Source organism: Neomonachus schauinslandi, chromosome 1, assembly GCF_002201575.2.
Source record: "Neomonachus schauinslandi chromosome 1, ASM220157v2, whole genome shotgun sequence".
NCBI classification, from domain to species: domain Eukaryota; kingdom Metazoa; phylum Chordata; class Mammalia; order Carnivora; family Phocidae; genus Neomonachus; species Neomonachus schauinslandi.
In genome coordinates this window covers 3,360,331-3,379,227 of record NC_058403.1, presented here as the reverse complement: position 1 = coordinate 3,379,227, position 18,897 = coordinate 3,360,331, and the positions used below count along the sequence as shown (strand labels likewise).

The 18,897-nt window shown below is 55.4% G+C and overlaps 1 protein-coding gene across 1 annotated transcript in view; it reads left to right on the top strand.

Annotated features, from left to right (window-relative positions):
* The window catches only part of SLC37A1 (solute carrier family 37 member 1), a 62,447-nt gene that overhangs the window by 30,130 nt on the left and 13,420 nt on the right, over positions 1 to 18,897 (top strand). The window contains exons 9-16 of the mRNA XM_021679159.1: positions 1,037 to 1,074; positions 3,452 to 3,529; positions 9,388 to 9,519; positions 11,915 to 12,005; positions 14,453 to 14,515; positions 15,026 to 15,111; positions 16,095 to 16,143; positions 17,320 to 17,393. Of these exons, the coding sequence (XP_021534834.1) occupies positions 1,037 to 1,074; positions 3,452 to 3,529; positions 9,388 to 9,519; positions 11,915 to 12,005; positions 14,453 to 14,515; positions 15,026 to 15,111; positions 16,095 to 16,143; positions 17,320 to 17,393 (611 nt within the window). The remainder of the gene's footprint in view (positions 1 to 1,036; positions 1,075 to 3,451; positions 3,530 to 9,387; positions 9,520 to 11,914; positions 12,006 to 14,452; positions 14,516 to 15,025; positions 15,112 to 16,094; positions 16,144 to 17,319; positions 17,394 to 18,897) is intronic.

The window sequence follows — 18,897 nt, the reverse complement described above, 5'->3', positions numbered from 1 at the left end:
TACCTCTCAGCAGGGGGACCTCCTCACCGCAGTACAGCCCCTGACCCCCACATAAGCCTGTCTGCTCAGATGTGGCTTGTCTGGGGGAGTGCCCTTACCCCACCATGCACCCCCCATCTCCCTGCAGCCGCGGTCAGGACGGGCGGCTCTGCACATGGCTCCCCTCTGCTCCACGGTGACTTTGCTCTGGAGGCAGCGCCATGAGCTGGCCTCATGATAGGCATTTCTGTAGCCTTCTGACTTCCCCTCATGCTGGGCCCCCGGGCCCCCGCACAGCAGTGTGTGAGCAGAGAGAACCCCCCGGCTCCTCCTCCTCACTTGGGCCCCAGCTGGGCTCCAGCCGGGCTCCAGCCGGGCTGTTGGTGTGCCCGCGAAGCTCTTCTACCCAAAGTTACAAAAAGACCCGGATTCAGGGGGCGGGGGGCGGGGCAGAGCTGTTTGAGGCCGCCACCTGGATTCTGAAGAAGGGGGTCTGCTCCCCCCGGCTCCTCGTGGCCGTAGGTCTGGCTGTCGGTTCTGTGACTTCGCACGTGTCCTTCCTTCTTTGCGTTTAGATAAAAAGGCCTCTTGTTCTTTATCAAGGTAGATGTTTTGTTCCCACTAATTTGTATTTGTAATTAATTCCGTAATGTGGAACAACCCACCACAAATGTTACGGGTCACCCACTACTCACGTCTTCACGGTTCCTCCTGATCCTTGCCCATCAGTGTGTCTTCCGTGGCTCGTCACCGTAGTATGCACACGCTCTGCTCATTTGCACTTGTCCCGTGTGAAGTCTTTCCCGAGGTGCAGAGCCGTTTTCACACGTGCGACGGCTTGCCTTTGCCGGGGCTCCCCCCTCCACCTGCGTGTGTCACGGGGCCTGATGGACAGGGGTGTGGGGCGTGCGTGGCAGGGTGCTGCCGTGCCCGTTGTCGTCGTCTTCAACTCTTGCTCGTTGGTCAAGTATCAGGTGGTGTCTTGTTCTGGTGTAATTTCGTGGGTGGTGGAAATGCCCAGCCCTGGGTTCACCGCTATTCCCGTTTGGTGTTTCAGATCCGAAGGACATTGCCTGCTCCTCCTCCCTGGCGGCGGTAAGGACCCCCCTCCCCTCCTTTTTTTTTTTTTAAGATTTTATTTATTTGAGAGAGAGCAAGAAAGAGCGCACAAGCAGGGGGAGCAGCAGAGGCAGAGGGAGAAGCAGGCTCCCCGCCGAGCAGGGGGCCCCATGCAGGGCTCGATCCCAGGACCCTGGGATCCTGACCTGAGCCACCCAGCCCCCCGCCACCTGTGTCTCCTAGGACGGTGTGCCGTCGGCCAGGTGTCTGATGACTGTCATCAGCCTGGTCCGGTCTGTGCAGTGTCAGTGGGTAACAAGTGTGGGCCTAGGTCCTGCCCTCAAAATAGTTGCAGTGCTAGAGAAGGGCCAGTCGTCACCACAGCGGCGGAAACCCAGACAAGGAGCGTGGGGCGTCCTGGGCAGCTGTCCCCGCAGAGGCTGACATGAGGCCGGGTCTGCCCCATCCTGGCCACGAGGATCTTGCTCCTGCCATCCCCCTTCCCCCTGCGTCGTTCTCCCTCTTCCCTGCGTTGCTCCCGCAGGTGGTGTCCCCGCTTTGGACGAAGTCTCTGTGGCCTGGTTCCCCGCTTACCTTAGAGCGGACCCCGCGAGTCAGCCCCTCCCTCACTCCGGCTGCATGGCTTCTCTCCCTCCCTCAGGCCTGCACCATCCCGTTGAAACAGCCCGGCCCGGTCCCAGCAGGAGCGTCTGGCCACGTGTGCTCAGCCTCTGGCCCCACCCCACGGCCTGCTGCCGGGCGTTTACACGCGTTTTCCCTCCCCCGGGGGGACACTGTTTCTCGGGCTTCCAGATGCCATGCTGCCCCGGTTCTCACACCCCCGTCGTGCCCACACAGAGCGCTTTGCCGGCCCCGTGCCTCTGCCAGACCCCTGATGCGCGAGCACCTGTCCGCGCCCTCCCCGCCGGAGATCCGCACAGGCCCTGGCCGTCCGCGCCTCCCTGTGCGCCAGGGCCTCCCGCTGAGCTCCACGGTCACACATGCCGCCACCCCCTGTCATCCCTGCCGGGGGCTCTGGGGGGCTCAGATGTGCCACAGCGAGGGTCATCTCTCCGCCCCATAAACTTGCTGGGCCCCATATTCCCTGTCTCAGTCGGGAACCCCTATCTTCTCCACGGGCAGGCCAAATCCACAGGAGTCCTCCTAGACACACGGGATGTCCCCTCCACCACTGTGGCCCATGGCACCGGCGTCTCTCCTCTGAGGCTCCTCAAGCAATTCCCCTCTGCTCCTCCAAAACCCATGCTTCACACTTCACCTGGGAAGATTTTCTCGAAGTAGGAGTCAGAGCAGGTCCCTGACTTGACTGATAGCCTCCTGCGGCTCCCCGTTTCCCGTGGCATAAATCCCGCTTACCTCTCACCACCAGTCACTCAAGGTGGCAACCCCAGGGCAGGGTCTCCTCTTGCTCTCTGCCAGGGCCGCGGCTGCCATGTGCAAGGGCCCGGGGGCCAGAGCGTCCTGCTGCCGTCCATTGGCAATATGTGGAGATTTTGAGCACAGTTAGTTAGAAAAGAAGAGTTCTGGTACATTCTTAAGCAAAAATAAGCCAAAACTCAATTTTGAAAATCACTTCCTTCAGGAAGGCTAAAGGCCACATTAAAAAAAAAACCTATAGTTGATATTTTATAACATTTTTTTAAAAAGCCCTTTTCCTGCCATGAGCATGAATTTCAGTCTCAGAGTTTACAGGGATCAGTGTTTAGTTGTGCAGTGAATTAACCCTTAGAGCTGGCCCAGCAGCTCCACTCCGAGGTGCCCAGCCGAGGGAGGGGACACACGCATCCCCTGCGGGCACACACCCTGCCTTCTGAACCGTCTCCTGACCTAGGAGGGGCCTCGGTTCCTCACTCGTCAGAGAAGAACATTGCCCAATATTGTTTCTACAGGCCTTTCCTTTCAAGGTTGTTTAAAAATGTCAGAGTATGAAGGAAGTGAAGTTGCCACAATCAGCAGCTTTTTATGTCCCCGCACCTCAGTCTTGGATCATTCTTCCCGAAAGGATCTTCTTCTCACTTGCTTTTATCTGAGGGTCTAGAGCCCCCAGTTAGCCCTTTGTTTTATTTTATTTGTTTATTAGAGAGAGAGAGAGAGAGAGAGAGCGTGAGCAGGGGGAGGGCCAGAGGGAGAGGGAGGGAGAATCTCCAGCAGACTCCCCAGCGCGGAGCCTAGCACAGGACTCGACCCCATGCCCCCCAGATCCTGACCTGAGCCGAAATCAAGAGTTGGTCGCTCGGCCGACTGAGCCTGTGTTTTATTTGAATCATGGGTCTTACTGGCGCTTGGGAGGTGTTTGTGGGGATCGCGGCAAGCGCCCTTGCCACCCTGCAACTAGAGGTGGTGGCTGGCTGTCGGTTCGGTAATTGCTCACCGTGCTTTCCTCTCCCCGAAGCCGAAGGGCTGTGAGAACGGCACACACAGATTCCGACTGCAGAAGCAGGTCTTCATGGACAACAAGAACAAGCCTCTGGTGAGTTGGACCAGCCTCTGCTGCTCGGCAGAGATCAGAGCCCAGGCTCGGTGACAAACTTGGGTCTCGTATTTCTTCCATAAGACCCGTGTGTGCCTTGTGCGGTTTTTTTAGGTAGCAGGCCGAACCTTAAGTTTGTAATCAACCTGAAAGCGATGCACTCATTCCACGACTGTTGGCAGCATTCAGTGTCCCAGACACGCTCTAGGTCAGGCGGCGCCCGGAGCCTCAGCCAGAGTGTCCACCCTGCTCCTGTGGACTCCCATTCTGGGGGGCAGGGTGGGGTACAGACGGGGAACCAGCAGTTTCCCGCAGCAGCTAAATGCCAGGCACAGAGCCCAGCGAGGGGTGAGCAGACACTGGTCCAGGTCCGGTCTTGGGAGCCGTCCCTACGCAGGGGGCGTGGATAGAGCTGTGAAGGGCGGGGATCTGCACGCACCTGGGCCAGGGGGGTTCAGGGGATGCACAGGGAGGACTGGGGATGGGAGGTGGGCCTAAGAGGCAACATAGAGAGTCATCTCCCAAGCCTCCACCCTGCCACTCCCATGTTCCATATGAGGAAACTGAGGCAGAGTGCTCAGGGACCTGCCTGGTCCTCCTCAGAAGGAAGTCCTCGAGGCAGCGCAGTGGGCCCCTTCCCTTTCAGGGTACTTCCGACCAGTCCTTCGTGGGGCTCTGCTTCACAGCACTGAGCCGTGGGGGCATCTCAGACTCGGTTTTACTCACCGATATTGTAAGTTCTTTTCTTTTTAAATCAAATACCTTAAAGGATAAATGTACCAAATGGGCTTCTTACTTTTTTTTTCTTTACTGCCTAAGGAAACTTATTTGTGGTGGTTGAAATAATGGGAAAGGGAAAAATGTCTCATACATCGTGGTTCTTGGAATTTAGGGAAATCCAACTGGAAAGCTCTAACCTCTCTACTCATTGCTGAGGGTGCATTTAAAAAGTTGGGTGTCTTAGTTTGGGCTGCTTCAACAAAATTACCATAGATTGTGTGGTTTAAACAACACACATTTCTTCTGGAGGCAGGAAGTCCCAGATCAAGGCACAGGTGGGTCTGGGGTCTGGAGAGGCCCACTTCCGGGCTTGCAGCCGGCCGCTTCACAAACAAAGCACGGGGAGGGACACAAACTCTCGGGGCCTCTCCTTACAAGGCACGGACCCCATCCTGAGGGCTCCACCCACCACAGTAGGGCTTGGGCTTCCACTCAGGAACTGTGGAGGAACAAATAGTGGGTCCACGGCATCAGGTGTTAATCGATGTCCAAACAGCTGCGACTCCTGATTGTTACTGAAGACTTACTTCTTCATTTGAGGCAAGACCCTGGACCCTGTGTCGTGGCACAGTACTGACCAGTCGAGCTGGCCCCGTCTTCTTGAGTGTCACTTCCCTCTTCCTTTCCTGCTCCTTCTGCCAAAGTCTGTTGACTAACATGTCACCGGAGAGGCCTTGGCAGGTCTTGTCTCTTCGGGCCTGGCCACACCACAGGCTGACCCTGATGTGCCCATGACCAAGCAGGTTTTGGTCCCTTGTCCCTTACGTGGCAGGAAGGGCTCAGGCACTGGAGGTAGCTCTCGGGTCACTGGACAGGATGCCCCCCAAGCTCAGCCGGACATCCTGGTGTCCCCTTTCCCAGAATGACCCGGCTCAGATCCTTTGGGCTCGGAGTTAAATGTCACCCAGCCCCCCCATCACCACCGTTTCTGTGCCAGGCAGGATGCTGAACAACTTTGTGAGGAAGGGCGAAAGGAAAGGGGCGGGTGAGGAAGCAAGGATGAGCAAAGAGGAAGGGGCTCTGGCCTCACGGAGCCAGGAGGACCCTCTTCCCTCCTTTGGGTCTTTATGATGATTGGCTCGTGGATGGTCGAAGTTTGTCACCTTGTAGTCACGTGTCATTGCCCATCCTTGGCTTCTCTGAGGATCTTTCTGATTGGCTGTGGCTCAGCAAACACTTCCTGAGCACTGAGTGGGTGTTTTAATGCTAAAGGTGACTCCACGTGGCACACCAGTGGGAATCCACAAATCCCTGGGAGCGAACTTCTGGCACAATGTAGCTGCAGGCAGCGGAGGGCGTGGCGGGGGCTTATCACGTTTAGATCAGTGCATTATTACACGCTTCCCCTCCCCCGCCATGTGTGTGTCTGTGTCTGTTTTAATCGCATGGAGCCCTGTTGCTCTCTGACTCCTAAGGCTAGGAGTGGGGTTCCCTGGCTGAAGAAGGCCCCCCCCCCCCCCCGAGGGCTCCACAGGTGCCATCAGACCCTGTAGGGCCCTTGATGCACAGCTTCCCATGTCCTGGTCGACCCAGAGGGTGTCTGGCTCTGTAAGGAGGCAGCTTTGCTCTCCTGGTTTGTTTTGGAAAACCCACCGTGACTTCCCACTTTCCCCTCTGTGTCCTCCAGACACTGCAAAGGACTGGAATTTGGTAGCTGGGAGCCCCCGAGCTGTGCATAAAGATGAGTGACTGTGGGCAGGGGGCCCTTTCCAACAAAGGCCAAGCTTAGATAAAGAGCTGAAGGGCTGGATCTGGGGCTTTCCACCAGCCCAGCGAGTGGCCCAGAAACGCTTTACAGACCCGGGAAGGGCCGGGGTGGTTTCTGTGTGCAATTCCTGCTCCGGGCTAGAGTCCGTCTTCTCTTACCTGAGCAGGATCTGTTCACTCTGTGTTTTCTCTTTATCTGGTTATATGCCATCCCTTGGAGAGCCTGCTTTAGTGTTTACAAACACCTGTCCTAGACCTGAAACCATAGAAATCCCAGAGGAGAGCACAGATAGTAATGTCTCTGATATCAGCCCTAACAACATCTTTCTAGATATGTCTCCTGAGGCAAGGGAAATAAAACCAAAAATTAACTGTTGGGACCTCTCAATTTTAAAAAGCTTCTGCACGGTGAAGGAAACACCAAAACTAAAAGGCAACCTACGGAATGGGAGAAGATATTTGCAAATGACATATCTGATAAAGGGTTAGTATTCAAAATCTGTGAAGAACTTGTAAAGCCCAACACCAAACAACAACAATACAATTTAAAAATGGGCAGAAGACACGAACAGACATTTCTCCAAAGAAGACATCCAGATGGCCAACAGACACATGAAAAGATGCTCAACATCATTCATCGTCAGGGAAATGCAAATCAAAACCACAATGAGATATCACCTCACACCAGTCAGAATAGCTAAAATTAACAACACAGGAAATGACAGATGTTGGCGAGGATGCAGAGAAAGGGGACCCCTCCTACACTGCTGGTGGGAATGCAACCTGCTGCAGCCACTCTGGAAAACAGTAGGGAGGTTCCTCAAAAAGTAAAAATTGAACTACCCTATGATCCAGAAATCGCACTACTAGGTATTTACCCAAAATATACAAAAACACTAATTCAAAGGATACATGCACTCCTATGTTTATTGCAGCATTATTTACAGTAGCCAAGATATGGAAGCGGCCCAAGTATCCACTGATAGATGAATGGATAAAGGAGAAATGAAGGTGTGTGTGGGGGGGGGGGCATATTACTCAGCCATAAAAAAAAGAAAGCAATTTTGCTGTTTGCAGCAACATGGATGGAACTAGAGGGTATTATGCTAAGTGAAATAGAGAAAGACAAATACCATATGATCTCACTCATGTGGAATTAAAACAAAAGAGCAAAGGGGAAAAAGAGACAAACCAAGGAACAGATACTGATGGTCACCAGAGGGGAGGTAGGCAGGGTGATGGGGGAAATAGGCGATGGGGATTAAGGAGGAGTGCACCTGTTGTGATGAGCACCGGGTGTTGTATGTAATGTGATGAATCACTATATTGTACACCCTAAACTATATGTTAACTATACGGGAATTAAAATTTAAAAAAACAAATACCTTATTAAAATAGTATAGTAACTATGTATATTGATAGCTACACATAGGTATCAATTCATTTGAAAGTAATGAATCGGAAAGTATTTTTTCCCATAATTGGTCTGAAAGTCTATTTTTTCCTATAGTTCATACATTTCTTAGTTTAGACTCTTCATTCCATTCATTTGCAAGTTTGTTATAATACATCTTTTATTCCGTGAAGCAATTTAATAAGATATATAGAATTTCATGGGTTTGGTGACAGTATTTATAAAATTTATAAAACCACATATTTTTTTTTTTTTTTTTTTTTTTTTATTATTTATTTGAGAGAGAATGAGATAGAGAGAGAGCATGAGAGGGGGGAGGGTCAGAGGGAGAAGCAGACTCCCTGCTGAGCAGGGAGCCCGATGTGGGACTCGATCCCAGGACCCTGGGATCATGACCTGAGCCGAAGGCAGTCGCTTAACCAACTGAGCCACCCAGGCGCCCTGAAACCACATATTGTTGACTGATTTCTGTTATATCATAATTCATACCTTAAAATTCTTAAAAACTAAACAGAACTTGTCCTGCAGTTTTCAGCCTTGACTGCACGCCAGACTCTCCCGGGGCCTGTCCCCCGAGATTGCTGTGACTGGCCCAGGGTGCAGCCCGAGCGCCGGGCTCCCTCACAGCCCTGGAGATTGCGGTGTTTACCTGTGATTGACAACTATCGATTTGGTCTCCTGAATGGGACCGCTAGCGGCGTCATTAAAGAGAGAGAAGTTCTTTACTGCAGACTCAGACCCTAGTTCTCTGTTTCTGTATGCTGTTATGGAATTGTCGTTAGGAAGATGAGCGGTTCCACTGGGGGTTTGTCATCCTCACTTGGAAACATCAGATTATATGCTTAAGTGTGAGTAGGCGCATCACCAGGCCACATCGTTGTTGGACGTCAGCTTCTCAGTGATGGGGACCTTGGGTCACCCCAGGGGCCGGCTGCTGGAGCCTTCCTTCCAGGATGCCAATTTCTGTTCTTCCCTGGAAGAGAATTCTGAATATCGAGAGAGGAATATGGCAACACATTATTTTTTCCTAATTTAACTGCACTTTGAAACTTGCATATAGGTTGTAGTGAGATAAACACAGTAAAACTGTTCAACTTTGTGGAAAGTGTGAGATGCACAGAAACATTTCTTTGTAAGTTTTGGACCTTCATGGTTCACTCATGAAGAACATCTTTAGATCATCCTGGCTCTGACTTGGCCCCCACCCCCTAACTGGGGAGCACTGTTCTTTGCTTTAATGAAGGCAAACTGTCCTTTAGGAATGTCCAGAATTGGGATTTACCTTGGAATATTGGAAGTGCTTTATGAATTTTAAAATAATGTTATTTCTGGTAATGGGTGTCCATTGTGAACTCCTTAGAAAATACAGGACCATGTAAAGAATTTATTGACCTATTGACCTTTCCCTAAAAATCACACGTAATTCTATTACTCAGTGATAACCATTGTCAGTTTAGAATTTGTCTGCTTTTTTTCCCTATAATTAGATCCCTCTAGTTACCTAGATATGTAATAGGTATATACTAAAATGTTTTTAAAGATCATATTGAAAATGCAGTTAATGGGACATAAGCATTAAAATCTCACCAGCTTTTTTTTTTTTTTTTTTTAATGACCGCAACAAGATATGTCCTTTATATGGATGCACTTGACCAGTTCTCCCTGGTGGTGGAACGTTCAGTTTATGGTATTTTTCTGCCTTTCAAATTATCTTTCACAAATAGATTCCTAGATTGCTGGGTTAAAGGATTTTGCATGTTTCTAGTTAGCATTTCCTAGAGACACATGGGCGTTCAGACCTCTAAGGCGAGGACCCTGTGAGCAGCTTACCCAGGATGACCCCATGACCTAGGGGAGCAGCGTCCTGCTCAGGAGTTCTGGCCCCACTCAGCCAGATGCATACTCCCTGCTAACACCCGTTCTCCTCTCTTTCCTTCCCAATGGGATTCACCTCCAGGACCCCGAGATGCAGTGCTTGTTGCTGTCAGGCGGAAAGCACCCCGTCCATCAGAACCACGTCCTTGTCCTCCCAGCTGATGGCGGGGGCAGCACGGCCCCCATCAGCTTCACCGGGGCCTTGAGGATCCCCGTGAGTACACGCGCCTGGGGGGAGTTTCAGGAAGGGGCATTTGTGCCTCCTGTTGGTGAGCAAGCTTAACAAAAGAAACCCGCGGTCATATACTCTGCCGCACAAATCAGAGGCTGCCGGCGGGCCATCTCGGGACTGGGTGAGGCTGCCATGTCTGTTTGCCTCACACTAAGCTTTCAGTTTTTCAAAACTAGTTGCCTGCATGTAGAAGTTCACCCGTTTCGCTGACAAATAGGGCTTCCCATCTCCACTTGGGAAACCAGAATGTCTGGTTCCAGCAAGCCCCGTGCCCCGTGGCCCAGCCCCGCCCTGGGCCTGAAGGCCCTGAGTGTGAGCCCCCCGGGGGGGCACTGTCCCCAAGTCCCACTCTGGGGTGTTGGTGAGCCCACTCGGTTTGCTTTACCCTTTAACGTGCTTTCAGGAGAACAAAGCTGGTGTGTTGCAGCTGCACGTGCTAACGGAAGGAGTAGTGGGGGGGGTGCAGAGCGAAGGGAAAAGACAAGCCCCTGGGCACACAACGCTGCTGGTCCGCAGACTCTGTTCGTTGTTTAAAAATCAGAGTGCTGGGCTGTGCGGAGGCGGTGGGCCCCGGCTCCAGGCTGACGGGCACACGGAGCGCCTGCTGGCAGGCGCGCTGGTTGTGGTCAGGGCGTGAAGGAGGTCCAGGGAGAGGCTTTTCCACACAGGGCAGGGAGCTGTGCCGTGCTGAGATTTCTTGTTGCTTTAGGTTCTTCTTGTATGAAATTCATGGGCTCCCTCAGCAGAGAATCTGGGGGGCTCACAAAGGACACGTGGAAAATGTGTTCTTCTCACATGGCCAGCCATGGTGGGCAATGAAAGCAGAGCCCAGGGCAGAAGCAGGTGGAGAGGGGAGATCGCAAACACTGCCCACGTGGGGGAGGAAGTCCAGGCCCGTGGACCGCGCCTAGAAACGTCTGGACTCCTGCCCTTGGGTGTGATGTCAGTGGAGCTGCTGCAGACCTCACACACAGACACGGTCAGCCTCACCAGCGCGGCCGCCGGTGAGAAAGGGCTGGGGGGGCACAGGCCCAGAGGCCCTTTAGCGACTGGGTGAGGCAGGAAACATAAACAGTACACCCGGGACCTGAGATCACGTCACCGAAGTGAAAGAACTCCAGAGAACTTGTGCTGGAGAACAGAAAGTCCTGGCAGCACCCAGAGAAGCTGGGCGTCCGGCCAGTGGCGAGCGTGGAAGGCCAGGCGGGGCTCCCAGAGCCACTGAGAATGTGGGCTGGCTGCGTTTAAATAAAAAGTCACCCTTAATAACAACTAGCAACTTTCCCGGTGGTGCCTTACAGTGCGTCTGCTTGGCTGAGGGTAGGACGCGCACAGTTACAGGGCGAAGGTGGCGCCGTGGCCCGGCCCGGCCACAGATGCGCTGGGGGTCCCAGGCAAGTGTGCCAGCCACTCGGAGCCTCTGTCTCCTCATCTGCAACGGGGCTCGGGGCCCGGGGCAATACTTACTGTTCCGAGGATTGAATGAGGTCGCTCAGGACAGTGGTGAGCGCCGCGCGGGGCATGTGGTCCTCATGCCATCAGCCCCGTGCACATCCTCGGACCGAGCTAGCCACCGTGAGACGCTAGCTCGGGTAATTCCAGAATCGCATAAATTCAGATTTGTGTTCTCTGCCTAGTTTGGTGGGTGTCCCTGTGCGCACACAGCGTGACACCCTAGTGTGACCCCGTGTCTCACCCAGACCTCCCCAAGATGTCTGGGATGCGTGTCTTGTGATGTCACGTCTTTCTAAGAGCAGAGCTCAGGTAGAACACAGACAGGACTCTGACAGCAGCCGTCAGACCGCAGGCCCCGGGGTCCTCGTCAAGACCCACATTTCTCTTCCTGGTGTCTTCCCAGTGCCCCCACTTTGTCGGGTGCAGGTCTGGGCACGCGTGTGCACTGTGACTGGTCAGAAGGCCTGTCCTGTGTGTGTCGGCCGCTGCGTGGTTTGCGGTGGTTTCCGGCAAAAGGAGAGAGAGCACCGCGTGCACAGTGACAAGGTGGCCCCTCCAGGCACGCTCTTTGAGAACTCCTTTAACAGCTAGGTTTCCAGAGCGATGTGGTGTGGGAATCAAATCAGCGCATATTTATGGACTCTGATCTGACGTCAAGACCTTGGGTCTCCATCTGCAAAGATAGGCAGGTGCTGCAAGAGTGGCCATGGGCGGGTCCTCTGCCCACCCCCGCCGCCCCCATCCTTGGGCGGCACCCTGCCCCACAGATGCCGCCCCCCCTCCCCGTGGCTTCTGCAGGTGCCCCACCAGACAGACATGCCAGCTGTTTTTATGGGAATGAAGTAACTCATAATTGTGTTGCTCGTTTCAGTAAACCTGCTGTGTACACACTTGGGATAAAGCCTGGCTCTCTCTTTTCCAGGGTGTGATCGAGTTCTCCCTGTGTTTGCTGTTTGCAAAGCTGGTCAGCTATACTTTCCTCTTCTGGCTCCCTCTGTACATCACAAACGTGGGTGAGTATCTTGCTGGAAGCACCGATGTTACGTTTGTGCAGGGGCTGTGATCTGGACTCCCTTTTACGTGCTGATTTCTAGAGCCTCATGATGCATGATGAGTTGAGACGTACTTTTGGATCAAACAGTGGGATTAGTAGAAAAATAGAGGCAAAAGGAGAATTCGGACATGGAAGTTGTATTGCCATAGGAACGCTGGTGAAGCTTAAGGGGACCCGTGTTCCCAGCTGTGGCTGCCAGCTCCATGGGGCTCTTCCTATCTGGGGTGGCCTGCATTTCAATCTAGGCTACATCGAACTTCAGGTCACACCCTCCCGTGAGGAGGGGAGGCCCCGGGGATCTGAGACAATAAATGCTGAGTCATCTGACCTGGAAATTGCTCCTTGGAGGTGGGCTCTAGTTTTAGGGACAGCCAACAGCCTGTTTCCTAAGTCTGGCCGTGGCTGAAGCCGTAGATAGGACAGAATTCATCGGCCCACCGGCACCGTGCACCCCTGTGCTGTGTGTGACCACAGAGGGAAGGTCAAGAGGGTCACCGGCCGTTCTTAAAAGATGCTGGAGTGCAGGGGCTGCAACCATGGCTGAAGGGGGCTGGGAGACAGTCAGGGAGGGCCCTGGAGCCTCTGGGCTCAGGAGCCAGGGATTGCAAGGAGAAAGGAAAGAAACCAGGGCCCTGCAGAGATGGGGGCTCTGGGGAATGTGACAACGAGGGGAGATTTGGAACGTGGGGGTTCACAGAGCACAGACCAGTGTCGGGGAGGAAGACCTTCCTCTGCCCCGTGGTGCTTCTAGCTGGACTTAGAATCAAAATGCCAGGGGCGCCTGGGTGGCTCAGATGGTTAAGCATCTGCCTTCAGCTCTGGTCATGATCCCGGGGTCCTGGGATCGAGCCCCACATCGGGCTCCTGGCTCAGCAGGAAGCCCTCTTCTCCCTCTCCCTCTGCCTCTTCCCCTGCTCATGCTCTCTCTCTTTCTGTATCTCTGTGTCTCAAATGAATAAATAAAATCTTTAAAAAAAAAAGAATCAAAATGCCATGTGACAGATGCCCAGAGAAACTCACAGTTAAGAGCATGCGTACGGGGAATCCACACAGACGGGGACAGTTCAAAGACAGCGAGGCAACATGAAACTTACGTGAACTCAGGAGCGGGCACGGGTCTGGGGGTACAGGGGGGCGAAAGCACACTAGCAGGCAGGTGAGAGGAGGTGTTTGGAAAACACAGGGCTGCCCCCTTATGCAGATCATTTCCTTAGATAAAGGGGAGTCTTTGGTAATAGCCCCCTCGCTGGTACAGGCTTGCCCTCCCAGTGTAAACCTGGGCAGTTGTGGGGGAGGCAGAGAGCTTTTCCTGAATCTGCTGGGTTTTAATTGCTTTAACTCGAAATAAACTTTTTAAGATATTTATTTATTTATTTATTTAGAGAGTGCATGAGCAAGGGGAGGGAGAGAGAGAGAATCTCAAGCAGACTCCACCCTAAGCTCAGAGCCTGACGTAGGGCTCGATCTCATGACCCTGAGATCATGACCTGAGCCGAAATCAAGAGTCAGATGCTTAACCGACTGAGCCACCCAGGTGCCCCCTTAACTCAACATAATCTTTATGCCAATGTGGCCCATCCTGGGGCAGCCTGCCCTGGGCCCCAACACCGCATATTCCCGGTGGTCACTAAGGACAAGCAGAGGTGGCCATGAGCCCGAGGCAAGAGGGCTGGGTTTCACAGGGACAGCAGTGAGGCAGTAAGGGGACCGTCCACATTGGGGGGACAGTAAGGAGCTGCTCCCTGTCATGTGACTCCATTAGGGCAGGCAGGCCACATGCAGCGTAGACAGGTGTCCTACCTTCTTTCTTCCTTTGTTCCCTGCGATTGCAGAAGGGATGACATTTTCAGGACTCTAGTCACGAATTGCTGGCTTTCCCAGTCCCAGTGATTAAAAAAGCCAAGTCCCTTGTATGTGGCACTGAGGTCACCAGGAAAGGCTGGACTTGACCCACGGTCCCAAATGCTTCCCCAGCCCACTTCTCCTGCACGGGCCAACCTGAGTCCCCTGGGGAGTCCAGTGTGGCTTCCTCCTCTGCTGTATGAGGAGCTCCAGTCCCTCCAGACCTAAAGCCTCAGGGTCAGCCGGCCAGTGTCCGCGGCCCTCCTGCCGTGCCAGAGCCTCTCTGTGCCAGGCAGTTCTTACCACCTTCTCCGCTGCGCCCAACTTACGGCCACCCCTGGGGGACACTGAACCAGAGGGGATGGTAATTAGGCTGAGCCGGGCAAATCCTCATTTCTTGGTAAAGAGTGGCTTTGGTCTTTTCTGTGCATTTACCTGCATAGGGGACTTTAGAGTCAACTCCTAGCTGCTATTGGTGTAAGTCACCCTTAGGACACAAACGAGTGCCACGTGTAGTCTTCCTTTGCTGTGATTTGCTCACAAGGACGCTTGTCGTTTTGTTAGATCACCTGGACGCCAGACAAGCCGGGGAGCTCTCCACCCTGTTTGATGTGGGCGGGATCTTCGGTGAGTCCTTCCCTCCCTGTTGTACTTGGACGGAAACTTTGCCCGCAGTAGGTGAACACCTGGGCCTGTGTTCTCTCTGAGCTGACTTCCTATTGAGAGGAACACACGATCCCCAAAACGTCACATCACCCGAGTGGACGTATGGCCGTCCCTCTGGGGGACGGTCCCCTGTCCCGCATCTGACTCCGAGCCCGAACTGGCGATCCCTCGGAAGCAGGGAGCAGGGGCCCGCCTCGTAGCAGGCGGCAGACTGGTGGTTTAGGTGCCCTGACAGCGAAGGGGCTTCAGGGCCAGCCTGGAACTAGACCCAAGACTTGCCCTCTGTCTCACGGGGAGATGCCCCCGGGTCGCCCACATCTGCCCACGGTCCCACGAGGCCTGTTCACTGAGATGGTGAACATGGACAGGGACATGGGGAAGGAGTGGATTCTCTTGTATACTCTACTTCCTCTTGATGGGCTCTTGCCCTGGGGACCCAAGCACCCTGGGCCTCACCCCGCTGTGTTGCAGGTGGGATCCTGGCAGGTGTGATCTCAGACCGGCTGGAGAAAAGGGCCTCCACCTGTGGCCTGATGCTGCTGCTAGCGGCCCCGACGGTGAGTCCGGCCCCCCACTGCACCCCTGCCCTGTCCGGGCCCCAAGGCTCCAGAAGCAGGCTCCCTCCCCGCCTGTAAACACTGTCACGTCCCGCCCAGACTCAGCCCCATTCATGGCTCATGGTTTCTGGATGCCAGCTATAACCTCCGGAACCCTCAGTGTGCCCCTCAGCCTGCCAGGCCCACTCCCCTAGACGCCTCCCATGCTCCCCTGCACATTGCCGGCCCACCTCTTCGTTCATCCCTGGCTCCCTGTGGGGTGCTCCCTCCCCAGCCCCTCTCCCCTCCCCCACAGGCTCCTGCTCAGCCTCTAGGGTCCCCCACCTCCCCAGGCAGCGCTGACCCTGCCCACCATCGTGCTGGATTCTGCTTTTCATGCATTTTGTGGCACACGACCTCGGGCAGGTGACCTTCCCTCTCCGGGCCTGTTTCCTCATCTGAAAACTGAGGGTGCTGGAAGCACCCCTCCCAGAGGGAACGTGAGGGTTTCTAAATCAGTTCATGGTAATTTTGGGAATAATGCCATTACTCATCAACTTGCATTGTACGCATCTGCCCATCTGCTAGTCTGCTGGGCCGTGTCCCCAGAACAAGGCCTAGCTGCCGGTCACCTGGGGGCCTGGGACACTGGCCAACACAGACCCTCCAAAAACCTTTACTGAGCAAGCGTCAGTGTGGCCCCTGCCGCAGGACCCCCTTCAGCCGCTGCAGCTGTTCGGGGGGACAGGCTGAGGAGGAGACGGTCACACGGAGCCCAGGGAGAGCTGCCCCAAGCTGCGTCCGGCAGCCCTGGGAGCTCAGAGTGGGGGGCACCGTGAGGCCCCGCATGCGGGGGCCGAGGCTGGGGACTCCCGAGCGCCTGTCTTCCTCTCCCGCTGGCTGCCTGAGAATCCCCTGCCTGGCGTTTCAGAAAGACAGGCTCCTGGGTGGTGTTCAGCTGCCTGTGCTAACCCACGGTTCCCCTGTGTTTACACCCTCGGCAGCTCTACATATTCTCCACCATCAGCAAAATGGGCCTCGAAGCCACGATCGGTGAGTCCGTGAGGCTTTTCTTCTTGCACGCACGGGTTCTGTCCACACAGCTTGCTGAGACAAAGTAGAAAATCGGCACAGATTTGGCTGGCACGGCTGGAGCATTGGTGTGGTTAAAGTAGGCCCGTGTCCCTCTCTGGGCGGGACGCCTGCTCCCCGAGGGAGGCCTGCCCGTCCGCAGCTCTGAGCGCAGGCGTGGGAGAGCGCAGGCCGCCGGCTCCGGGGCCGCGAGGAGGCCCCCAGAGAAGCCCGAGGCCTGCAGCCCTGGCGGGCGGGAGCGGGCCGGAGCGGGGCAGGGGACAGGCTTCCAGCTGGCTTCCATCACCTGCCATCCTGAGAGCAGTTGCATGACACTGGGGACTATTTTTAACTTCCTGCAGGCAGCGCTATCTGACGATGGCTCTAACAGTTGGTAAATACTCTTTCTGTCGTAACAAGCTGGCCGTGGGGATCGGGAAGGAAGCAGGCTGTGTGTGATCCCATCAGAAGTTATCCAGAAGGCAGGTTGCTGACGTGAGGGACCGTGGGGTTTCCCGTGACCTGGTGGTCCAGAAGCTTCTGCACAGAGTGTGAACCAGAGGCTAGCTTGAGAAAGTGAGCCTGGAGGACCATGTGGAAAGCGTGTGTTCAGAAATAAGCGTGTTATGCTGCCCTCGGGTGCTCGGCTACGCTGGGTCTCCGGGTTCCCCTCAGGGAAGCAGCAGCTGTGGGCGCTGAGAGTGAGAGAGCCCTTTCCTCTGCAGAGAAGTCCATGGCAGGTGTTAGCACCCGGCCAGCACCGATGACAGGGACACTGGCACGCCCAGGGCACGGTCACACTTGGAGCACCAGGGTTCTGCTCGCTCCTGGGGTGTCCCCAGCTGCCCCCATTGAGGGTCGAGGAAACGGGAGTACCGGGCCCTCTGGACACAGCCGGAGCCTTCGGGGGAGTGTGAGAGGACTTACACACACATCCGGGCAGGTTTAAAGGAAGATGCTCACCACACTGGGCCCGGCAGTCACCGCACCCCAGACGTGCGGGCCGCCTTCCCAGCACCCGCCTGCGTGCGTTCCGCTCAGGCCAGGCCTGTGCCTGACACCAGGCTGCTCACCCCGGGGCGGCTGAGGCCGTGGAGGCTCTCCCAGAGGGCACTGTTTTGCTACTAAATCCCTCCTTCTCGTTTCTGGTTCCCACAGCCATGCTGCTCCTCAGCGGGGCCCTGGTCAGCGGGCCGTACGCCCTGATCACGACTGCCGTCTCCGCCGACCTGGTGAGTGGCCACGCGTCTGAGCTCGGAGCAGAGGCAGGGGACGGTCCTCTCGGCCGTTCTTGACAGAGATGGTCGCTTTTAGTAAAACCGTGTCTTTGTAGAAGCAGCTTTTTCCCTATGAATGATACCTATGCTTTTAAGAGTCTTCTGAAGCAAATGTGGGGAGATACTGTCCCTGTTCCATACACAAGGGCGCCGAGTCGAGGTGAAGGGGCTCGTGTGAGGCCCGGGGTCAGAATCCAGCTCACTGGCTCACTCCTCCGTGCTGCCCTTGCTTAACCCCGGGGGCTGGTGGCCGTGCACCCCGGAGCCCGGCCTCGGGGCCCAGATCAGAGACCCAGTGGGGTCGGCTCCTCCCTTTATCCAGCCCGCTCTGTGCCTGGCCCTCTGCGGGTCTGCCTTGGGATCCACAGGAATAGCTGCCCCACGCTTCCCACAGGAAGAGGGTGCTGACGAGGTGACCTTGGACTCCTGATCAGGAGAGCCCGAGCTCCATGCTCCTAGGACCCCGTGGAGGCAGGGCCACCCTCATCCACCTGACATGAGAGACATTTCACACAGTCGTCAGATGCCCCCACCTGTAGGGAACGCTGCACCAAGATACAAAGTCCTCTTTAAAAAGTCGTTGCCCTACACAAATGGGAGAAAAGAGACAGATGCCCCGTACAGACTTTCCGTGGATGCTCTGTCCTCAGAGAGCCTCACTCTCCTTAGGTGTGGGCTGCACACAGCGAGTTCCTCCCAAGGGGAGGAACGGGGTGGCTACGGGGGGACCGGTCAGACACGCCCACCAGGGGGCCGCGGCCAGCGCCGACAGTGACAGGGCGTGTGACAGCCTGCACCCTGGGCACGTACCCGAGGATGGCACTGCACTTCTGTGGCCTCCCTCCCCACACCCACCACCCGGTCTCCTCACGAGGAAGGCATCGCACACAGCCCAGCGGAGGGGCGATCCGCTCGAGGCTGTTGGCGGCGTCGGACAGAGAGCAAGCATGAGGAACCGTCAGGAGGCGTGCGGGCTGACCGTCACGTGGGGCCCTGGACAGAGGAGATCAAAGTAGACAGAAGCTAGCACCCAGCGTGTTAGGTGATGCTGACCATCAGTGCTGGGCCCCTCACAGTGACAGCTGTGACACAAAGTGGGTGCAAGGCACACAGCCCTGTGTACGATCGTGCAGAATTTCCAGGCACCTAAGACTTTTCGAAAATTAGAAGCTCATTCAAATTCCTAAGCAGTTACCCAGAGTTGGTTCGTCGTCTCGTGGGCCGGATGGCCGGCCTCCCCTCCCTGACGGGCCCCCGAGGCCCCCGGAACTTTGTGGCCCCTCCAGGGACCCTGCTTCTCTTCTGTACCTCCCTCAAGTCTTCCCAGAATCAGACCCCGAACTCACCAGCCCCTCGCTCATTCTCCTGCTTGGAAACCGTGGCAAGCCCGGGTGGCTGCGGACCCCGCGCCTGCCCCCTACCCTCCTGTCCGGGCCGGGCATCTCCCTGACACTGCGCC